The following is a 10,335-nucleotide window of genomic DNA, read 5'->3' on the forward strand; positions in this document are numbered from 1 at the left end:
GATGCGGGGCTCGATCCCAGGACCCTGGGATCATGACCTGAGCCGAAGGCAGAGGCTTTAACCCACTGAGCCACCCAGGCGCCCCTCCCCTGGGCTTTCTAAACGGGGGACTTCATGAGCTGGGTGGCCTGGTTCCTTATCGGATTTTGCCAGCAGCGGCATCCTACAGCCGGCAATATGTGTATCCAAGATGAAAGTCTTTGGAACGCGTGCCTCAGCCATCAGATACTTGTCCAACACCTCCATTACCATCAAAAACCCAGGGTGCCTGGGTGGCTCAGTTGGTTAAGCGACTGACTTCAGCTCAGGTCATGATCCCGGAGTCCTGGGATTGAGTCCCGCGTATGGGGAGTCTGCTTCTCCCTTTGACCTTCTCCCCTCTCATGCTCTCTCCCTCTCTCAAATAAAGAAAATCTTTAAAAAAAAAATATTAATGTCAGGTCCTATACTACCTAGGGGTCAAGAGCCCCGGCTTCCCAGAGGGCCTTTGCAGAGGGTTTTGTGGGCTTGGATCCTCACTATAGCCCTTGGGAGGTTGGCTACTGTTAGCCCCGTTCTCCAGGGGTGGAGCCTAAGGCTCAGAGAGGGGAGGCCACTAGCCCCAGATCGCCCAGCCAAGGAACAGGGAAGAAGGAGCCCTTTCCACGGATAATAATGCAGCCGGAGAAGGAGGAGCGGAGGTGAGAGACACAGAGCAAGATGGAGACAGAGGCACAGAGAGAGTTGGGCTCCTGCTCATCACTCTTGAGGGACCCTGAGCACATCTCTGCTCTCCCTGGGCCTCAGTTTCCCCATCTGATCCATAAGCATTGCCCTATGTGGGTGATCCTCTAGGAGGGACTTGTGCCGTAAAGTGGGGGGAGAATGGGCAGGATGGCAGGGTGGTCAGACCCACCTGCCAGGCGGCCAGACAGCGGCTACAGAGCAGGTGCCCACAGGGCTCGATTTTCACATCCTTGTCACTCTCCGCACAGATCTTACAGAGCTCGAACGTGGAGTCCATGGCCCAGTAGAGCTGCAGCTGCTCCTAGCAGGCGAGAAGATGGGGAGGATGACAAGGGGCCTGTCAGCCATGGGGATCCAAGTCAGGCCACAGGAAGAAAGTCCCAAACTTTTGTGCCAGCCCTGAGCCCTCCAAAGTTCAAGGTTGTGTATCCAGCAGCCTCCTCCTTATACCTTGTTGTGGGCCTCTGTCTCCAGGGTGGTCTACACTCAGGGTTGCCAGATTTAGCAACTAAAAATATAGCATGCCCTGTTAAAGCTGATTTCTGGATAAATGAAGTGGAATTTTTTAAGGTCTAAGTATATCCCAGATAGTGTGTGGGATATACTTATGCCAAAAGGTTTCACTTGGCATTTCTCTCACCCATGGGGTGGCTGTGAAGACTGGAAGCTATACAGGGGCTGTCATCGGGGGAAGCTCAAGTGCATCAGCCATTCCAAGAACCTCAGCGGTATCATTTCCTGGTTTAATCTCAGCAAAAACCCCTGGGGAGGAGGCAGGAGGAGCCGTAGTTTCCAGAGAAGGAACAGAGGCAGAGAGAGGGGCCAAGTGATTTAACCCAGCTCACATGGCCACCGCACCAGCACACATACCCAAGGCCTCTGGGATTCTAGGCCTGACTCTGTGGGAGAGAATTCAGGAATCAAGGCACAGTGAGGGGGTGAGGGGTGGGGCAGGAAGCAGGGGTGGGGCGATGGGAGGCAGAGGGCGCGACCTCACCTCTGACACATGGATGTAGGGATGGGGTTTCGTCTGGTAGAGCTCAGTCAGGTCTGGGTTGTGGTTCTTCCCATCTGGGTAGAGGTAGCTGGGCGAAGGGAAGAGGGGGTACTGAGGGACATCTAACATTCCCCACCCAAAGAAGCAAGGGCTCCCCGGACTCTGCCATAGGCCCACGGCCCCTGGAGGAGCATCTCTCCCAAACCTATCATTGGCCTAGGAATCTCTTCCCTTCCCTCTCCTCCCATTGGGACTTTCCAGGGCAAGTGGTATCTCCTCGGATCCCAGGGCAGGGCCGTATCCCCTCAGAGCCCCCCAGAAAAGGCACATTAGACCTAAGTGTCCCAAGGTCTGGAAACACAAATCAGGTCAACAGGAACCAGGAAACTGAGAAACCAGGAAACCCCAGTCTTCACCCTCCCAGAGAGCCCCCGTCCTTGAGTGTTCGGCTCCAAATATAGGAGCGTCTTAGGTCATGCATTGCTAGAGCAACCAGATCCTAGCCTTGGATTAGCAAATCAGAAGGACCCTTCTACACTGTCTACACTCCTCACTTCACATATAGTTATGGAAGTTCACTGCAGGAAAGGTAACAGCTCAAGGCCACACAGCAGGGCCTGGAGGGCCGTGGGCAAGGTCTGAGAACTGGGCTGTGCACCCTCTGGGTCACAACTGTACCCTACAGTGGCGCCACGGGTCCCCTGAGCCTGATGGGTCTGCCCGGCCAGCCAGGTAGAGCTCTCCCACAAACACACTGTGTGTCCTGCGCTGGGCAGCTCTACCTCCCTGCACTCAGTTTTCCTTTCTGTAAAATGGACACAATCATGCCTGGGAAGGGGGGGGGCGGGGCAAAGATTGCTGGCGGCCATAAAATGCTTCCTCCACACCTAAACACATCCAAAGAGAGAACTGTTATGATCAGCTTTAGACCCCACAAGCCACTTCACTGTATGATAGAAAGTGCTTGGAGTCTCTTCGCCTCTCTCCTTGATCTGTCCATCTTTATAATGGGTAGTGTGGTCTGTGTGCTGGGCAGCATGGGGCAGAGGAATGGGTTAAGCCAGACTGATGACGTTCATATTCATTTCATTTCTAGAATCTCTTTTCTCCAATGAAGTCTGACCTGGAACTCAAGACACTGTGGTGGGTGAAGGTCCGTATCTGAGCCTGGCCTCAAATCCCAGCCCATGAGCTCAGTGGCTGTGTGACCCCAGCAAGTGGCTCTGTCTCTCTGTGCCTCAGTTTTTCTTGCTTGTCAAGTCGGGATATACTAGTATAACCAACAGAGCCTCAATATTCTTGGATTCCGTTTCTGCAGATGTGTCTCCCTGCTAACATCTGTCACCCCCAAATCCATAGTCATTGTACTCTTGTGGTCACTCACCAACTGCACATCATGGCAAAACCCTGAGTCACCTGATGCGTTTCCGGCTGAGGCTGGAGAAGGGGACACTCGGCCTTTTCATTTCAGTTCCTCACGCTATAAACGAGCATCCTTATCAGTGCATTTAGTGCCATGGTTTTTTTTGCATTATTATGCATTTTGTTGGTGATTTCGCTGTTTTAAATGTCCCCGAGACAGTGCTTGAGTGCTGTCCAGCGTCCCTAAGCACAAGGCTGGGCTGTGCCTCATAGGGAATATACACGTGTCGGATGAGCTTTATTTAGACTTGACCTCACTGTCGAAGCATGGACTACACATTAAATAAGGTGTCTTTAGGCAGAAAAACACATAAAGGTTGCTACTGGTTACCAATAAGGTAGCAACTGGTTGACAAAAATGTGACCAGATGGGACGCCTGGCTGGTGCAGTCCGTAGAGCTTGGGGTCTAGATCTCGGGGTCATGATTTCAAGCCCCACACTGGCAGTGCAGCCTACTTAAAATTAAAAATAATATACGGGACCAGAATCTTGCGGGAAACTACACCTGTATTTGCCCCATAAGCCGTGGCTCAGTGTTCTATAAATCAGTGTACGTGGGGACTTTACAGAACTACCATTAACAACAACAAGAGAACGGACCGCATATCTAACTGTCTCACATCGTATCATTTTGGTACGCCTGGTAAGAAAGCTCTGGCTAAAGGTTCAGGGAGAGACCCAGGAAGCCCACCACCTTTTTCCGCTCCCCTCCGACCCAGGGCAGCTTCTGAAAAAGGAGCTGGGGGGCAGCCAAGGCTGGAGGTTGAAAACACCTGCCCAGTTCTTTCTCCTTCAACGGTCTAGATTCTAGAACAGGATAGGGGTATCTAGAAGCCAAAGATTTTCAGCAGAATTCCCAGGAACAGAGCCAGTGGGGTCGGCTCCCACACACTCCTTGCAGCCACTTGCTAGTGCCCATGGCAGCTTTCCGTGAACCAGAAAAGGTGCCCTGGGGGCGCCTGGGTGGCTCAGCTGGTTTGGTTTCAGACTCTTGATTTCAGCTCACGTCATGACCTCAGGGTTTTGAGATCAAGGCCTGGGTCGGGCTCCACTCGAGCTCGAGCTCGCGCTTTCTCTCTCTCTCTGCTTCTAAAACAAATAAAATCTTAAAAAAAAAAAAAAAAAGAAAGAAAGAAATAGCTCCCCTTCCTCAAGACCCTCGTCTGCCGCCTACTGGAACAACGTAGTATTGCAAACGTTCAATGTCTGCCCTGCGACCTGGGCGCTGAGGGATCAGCAACACAAGCTACTTTTCCAAGCACATTCTGCGGACACCCTCCCCCTGCCAGGATGGCGACTCACAAGCCTTCTTTTTGTCCATCCAGGAGTGCCTGGAACAGGGGTTTGTTGAGAGGGATGGTCTGCAGGATGCTGCCATCTGAGCTCACGTATCCAATGGCCCATTGACCCAGGCGAGTGCAGCTGGGCCGGAAGATGTAACTGGAGGAAGAGGTTGGTAGGATGGGGTGAGGGAGTGGTCACTGCTGTCCCACTGGGGACTTCCCAGCTGCCCATTCTGTTGGAGATCCAGGTATCTAAGTCTTTGTCCTTTATAATCTAGCTTCCCACTTTTTCATCGAGCATTAAAATTCTTGTCCTCCACTATAGGGAATTACCCTCTGCTTTACCTGCTTGTCTCTTCCTCCTCCTTCACTGGGGCTCAGACAAGGTTGTTTTTATCTTGGCCAATCAGTGACTTTTTTAGGACCCCTGACCATAGTAACCACTGAGATTTTTTTTGCTAGAAGTATCAGGAGCAAGTTACCCTATTCCTACAGAGGTTTCTAAGCTGGTAGAGTGTACAGCTGGGGCTTCTAGAAACCTTTTGCCACCATAAGGAGAGACCATGTCTGAGAATGAAGCAAACACAGAGAGAAGTAGACACAGGGAAGACACTGATTCCTGACAACAGCATTTGAGCACCTAGATCCAGCTGTGCCTGAAACCCCACATCTGGTCTTTTCAATCATGAGAATTTATCCATCCCTTTTCCTTTCCCTTTAAACCAGCATGAAGTTTAACTGGGAGAGTGCTAACATACTTGGCATTACTGGAGTCAGCTTTGCAAGACTCATGAATGTGACCTATTCCCTCAACATCCAGGTGTTCCAGGTAGCTCAGTCCCTCAATCCTTAGCCCTCTGGGAGGACCCAACAGCTCAAGTTTCCTGGCTTGAAATCTTTTAAGCACTCAGGTGTTTGGATCTCAGTCTCCTACTCCAGCAAGTGTGTGTGTGTGGGGGGGGGTCATATAAAAAAAAATTTTTTTAAAGATTTTATTTATTTGACAGAGATCACAAGTAGGCAGAGAGGCAGGCAGAGAGAGAGAGTGGGAAGCAGGCTTCCCACCAAGCAGAGAGTCCAACATGGGGCCTGATCCCAGGACCCTGGGATCATGACCCAAGCCGAAGGCAGAGGCTTTAACCCACTGAGCCACCCAGGCGCCCCTTAAAAATTTTTTTTGACAGACGGTACAATATGAGCTCTGACTCATCAGAAATGGATATTATCCTGGGGCAGGGTCTTCAGCCCCCCGGCCCCGGTATTGTTCCTTTAGCTGCTGGATTGTGAGAAGGTGTATTGTGAGAGTGTCAGAAGAATGCACGTCGAAAGGTGGTGCATGTTGAGCACTGCCCAAGATCATTAGGCTCCTGGGAGGTTCCAGGAGATGAGGCACTCAGCATCTTACCTCTCAGTGCTTAGCAGTCTGGGGTCCCAGGTTCTTCAGCCCTTCAGTTCTTACTCCCCAAAGGCTGGCTGGGCTCCCCAACACCCCAGCCCAGGATCCAGACCCTGGAGCCCCCAGCAGCCTCCTCCTCCTGAGGCCCAGCCCTTTTACCTGCCTGGCTTGTCTCTGCAGGTCTGCAGACGCTCTTGGACCTCATCATATGTGAGGAAGGCCATGTAGCCCGGGTGGTTGACTGCCAGGAGCTGCCAGTTCCTGAGGAGTGTTGGCCACGGCTGGAGCGGGGAGGCATGTGGGTCAGGGAGGGGCCGAGGAAGCCGCCCACCTCTCATGCCTCCCGGAGTCTCAGTCACCTTGCTTTCACCTGGGGCGGGCCTCAGGAATCTGATACAGAAGACTCCAGATCCTCCCTTTCCCAGGAACCACAGGTCTGGGATCCCAGCCCCTCTTCCCTCACCAACCTCTCCTTCCCCCAGGACCCAAGAGTCTGGGCTTCCAGCCTTGGCCTTTGCTGACCTGGAAGAGCCTGGTGAAGATGTCAAACTCGAAGATGGACACGTGGCCACTGCAGGTGAGGTTAATGGTGGAGCGCAAGGCCAGGGCCGTGGAGCCTGATTCCACTGGGTGGCAGGTGCACAAGAGTGACTCAAACTCAGCCCAGGGCAGCACACACCTGGATGGAGGGGGTGGGGTATGCAGCGGAGGAACCTGGATGGGAAGGCCTCTGAGGAGGAGGTGGCTGGGGGCCTGGACTGCTGGGTCTGAGGGAGGAGGCGGGTGGGGGTCTAGACTGCTGGGTCTGAGGGAGTAGGTGGCTGGGGGCTGGACTCCTGGGTCTGAGGGAAGAGGCAGCTGGGGGCGAGGACTCCTGGGTCCCCTAGGGCAGGGACAGGATGAGGCGCTGGAACTAAGGGGCCCCAGGGACAGGTGCTAACTCACCGGGCTCCACAGTGCTCCCTCCAGAAGGCATGGGCCTGCGCCTTGGTGGGCTGGTAGGTGTGCCCACAGTACTCTCCCTTGGGGAAGAGTGCACCCAGTTCCGCGTGCATGTAACTGAAGATGAGGGCCAGCTTGGCCAGCTGTCGCCTGTGGGGATGGGCTCTGAGGGCCTGGACTGGACTTTGGGCCTCCCACCGACACCCGCACCCACTGTGGGAAAGACCCACAGGCACCAGGCCCCCAGACTCTGTAACCAAAAAGTTGATTCCAAGATGGCCTATGGCAGTGCCGACACCTCCCATCTGAGAACCTCTGTTTCCTTACCCATGAAGGAAAGGGAGGCACTGCCCAGGATCCCAGTCATCCTCCAGCAAACAGACCCCAGCCTCCACCTGCTGCCCCCCAGGGGTGCCTTGTCAGAGGTGGAGCCCATGAGAGCCTAGGGCATTGGGAGCAGTCTGAGAGCAGGTTGCGCTGGGAACCTTCTTGGTTTAAGCAGCCCTGGGGGGGTGGACCCCTGTGCCTTCTCCTGCCAGTGGCCCCCCTGGGGTATGGGTCAGGATGGGGGTGCAGAAAAGGGTAGCTCTGACATTTAGCTGCAGCATTTTGGGGGAGGTTCCTTTATTCCCCCTTATGTCAGTTTCCCCAACTGTGAAATGGGTATAAGTGCAGCCCCTGTCTCAGAGGGGCAGCAGAGAATGCCCAGCGTACCTGACGTGCGGCCGGCACTCAGTGCACATTCATTTTTTACTATTGGCTTTATTATTATTATTATTTTTAAAGATTTTATTTAGGGGTGCCTGGGTGGCTCAGTTGGTTAAGCATCTGCCTTCAGCTCAGGTCATGATCCCAGAGTCCTAGGATTGAGTCCCATGTGTGGGGCTCCCTGCTCAGCAGGGAGCCTGCTTCTCCCTCTTCTCCCTGCCTGTGCTCTATCTCAGTCTCTTTCTTTCAACTAAATAAAATAAATAGATAATCTTTTTTTCTTTTTTAAAAAGAGGGGTCTCTCCTCTTTAATAAAAAAAATTAAAGATTTTATTATTTATTTCAGAGAGAGAGTGAGCATGAGAGAAAGACAGAGAGAAAGCACATGAGCAGGGCAGAGGGAGAGGGAGAAGCAGGCTCCCCGCTGAGCAAGGAGCTAATGCAGGGCTCGATCTCAGGACCTTGGGATCATGACCTAAGCTGAAGACAGATGCTTAACTGACTGAGCCACCCAGGTGCCCCAGATTTTGGAAAAAGAAAATGTGAACTATCTTATTAATTATTGCTTTATACTGATTACAAGTTGAGATAATATTTTGGATAGTGTGAGTTAAGGGAATGTTATCAAAACTCAATGCACCTGTTAAAAAAAATCTTTCTTGGGGCCTCCGGCTGGTTCAATTGGTAGAGCAGGTGACTCCTGATCTTGGGGGTGTGAGTTTGAGCTCCATGTTGGGTGTAGAGATTTTTTTTTTTGAAAGATTTTATTTATTTATTTGACAGAGATCACAAGTAGGCAGAGAGTCAGGCAGAGAGAGAGAGAGAGAGGAGAAAGCAGCTCCCTACAGATCAGAGCCGGATGTGGGGCTCGATCCCAGGACTCTGGGATCATGACCTGAGCCGAAGGCAGAGGCTTTAACCTACTGAGCCACCCAGGCGCCCCGGGTGTAGAGATTATTTAAAAATAAAATCTTAAAAAAACATCTTTCTGTAATATGTCTACTGGAAAATAAAAGATTACATATGTGGGTTGCATTAGATTTTTAGTGGGGAGTGGTGTTCTAGAATCTTCTTGAGAGAGTTGCTAGAACCCTAGTAACTAGAACACTCAACTCAGACACTCACTAAGCCCCTATGCTTCCTAGTTTCTAGAACAGTGATTCTCAGTGGAGTTATACCACCTTTCTAAGGAGCTTTGAGAAATTTACTTGACATAGCCATTACGGTAGGGAGGCTAAATTGTGGGGGACAGACAGTCCCCTGTAGCAAAATTTGCCCACATCTCACTCCACTTTCCAATGTCCCATCAGGCATCCATTAAAGTGGAGAGTCTATTTTAAATGATCTAAATCTAAAACCCAATTCCATTTTACAAAAGCATTTTCTGCACATCTTAAATTTTTACTTTATTTTTACAGAAATTCGACGATCCTCTATAGGGAAGGGAGACTGGTTCAGTGACATAGGGATTCTCCCTAGAGGTGCCAATGTCTGACTAGCCCATTCTGCTTCCCAGAATAATTATAATCGTGTCCTGGCATTTTTTTTTTAAGATTTTATTTATTTATTTGACAGACAGAGATCACAGGTAGGCAGAGAGGCAGGCAGAGAGAGAGAGAGGGAAGCAGGCTCCCCGCCGAGCAGAGAGCCCGATGCGGGGCTCGATCCCAGGACCCTGGGATCATGACGGGAGCTGAAGGCAGAGGCTTAACCCACTGAGCCAACCAGGCGCCCCGTGTCCTGGCATTTTCATTTGAAACACAGATAACGTTACTATGAAGGGCATTCTTTTTTTTTTTTTTTTAATCATCCCCTATAATACAGTTTGGGTATTATAGTGATTTTTTTTTAAAGATTTATTTATTTATTTATTTGATGGAGAGAGATCACAAGTAGGCAGAGAGGCAGGCAGCGAGAGAGAGAAGGAAGCAGGCTCCCCACGGAACAGAGAGCCCCATGCGGGACTCCATCCCAGGACCCTGGGATCATGACCTGAGCCGAAGGCAGAGGCTTTAACCCACTGAGCCACCCAGGCGCCCCTTGGGTATTATAGTGATTTTTAAAAAAATTATGCATAGTTTAATCTATGCACTTTTAAAAAAAGATTTTATTTATTTATTTTACAGAGAGAGAGAAAGAGGGAACACAAGCAGGGGGCATGGGAGAGGGAGAAGCTGTCTCCCCGCCAAGCAGGGAGCCTGATGCGGGGCTCGATCCCAGGACCCGGGGATCATGACCTGAGCTGAAGGCAGACACTTAACCGGCTGAGCCACCCAGGTGCCCCTAACCTATGCATTTCATTTCAGGATGAATTTGAGGAGACAAAAGTATTTGCCTGACAGGGTTGAGAGCTGCTGGTCCGGACCTTGTTTTGAGCTGGGCTCTAGAGCCCAGACCTCACCTGCTCCTGTCACTCAGCAGCCCCTTCCCCAGAGTTCAGAAGAGGTAGGGGGAGCTACAGATAAGCCCTGGGTCCTGAGCTAGGTGTTCCTCACAAACCAAGACCGGGGGGCCCTGTGTGTCCCCCTAGGCAGGGGCAGTGATGGAAATGTCAGTCCATCCCTCCTCATGCAAGAAGCTCCCTGGGGACCCCACATTCCCAGGATGTGTGTCTAGGCCTCTGGGAGAGTGGGGCAATGTGAAGCGGGATGCTGGATGCCAAGAAAGAGGGGAAATGGGGAACTGAGGGCATAGGTGTCCAAAGAAAGAAAAAACTGGGTTGTTTGGTTTTACAGGTTCTCAGGGAACGGGGCTTGGGACTTGGACCCCTGAGTCTGAGGGAGGAGAGGCTGGGGACTTGGACTCCTGGGTCTGAGGGAGGAGAGGCTGGGGACTTGGACTCCTGGGTCTGAGGGAGGAG

At 51.7% G+C, this 10,335-nt stretch overlaps 1 protein-coding gene across 1 annotated transcript in view; it reads right to left on the bottom strand.

Annotated features, from left to right (window-relative positions):
• LOC111160796 (Cbl proto-oncogene C) overlaps positions 1-10,335 on the bottom strand; it is a 15,822-nt gene that overhangs the window by 4,944 nt on the left and 543 nt on the right. Inside the window, exons 2-7 of the mRNA XM_022524146.1 lie at positions 6,771-6,917; positions 6,348-6,504; positions 5,985-6,106; positions 4,449-4,586; positions 1,724-1,811; positions 896-1,027 (exon numbers count right to left, since the gene is read on the bottom strand). Coding sequence (XP_022379854.1) covers positions 896-1,027; positions 1,724-1,811; positions 4,449-4,586; positions 5,985-6,106; positions 6,348-6,504; positions 6,771-6,917 — 784 coding nt within the window. The remainder of the gene's footprint in view (positions 1-895; positions 1,028-1,723; positions 1,812-4,448; positions 4,587-5,984; positions 6,107-6,347; positions 6,505-6,770; positions 6,918-10,335) is intronic.

This window comes from Enhydra lutris, unplaced genomic scaffold (genome assembly GCF_002288905.1).
Source record: "Enhydra lutris kenyoni isolate GAN:26980312 unplaced genomic scaffold, ASM228890v2 scaffoldscaffold77, whole genome shotgun sequence".
NCBI classification, from domain to species: domain Eukaryota; kingdom Metazoa; phylum Chordata; class Mammalia; order Carnivora; family Mustelidae; genus Enhydra; species Enhydra lutris.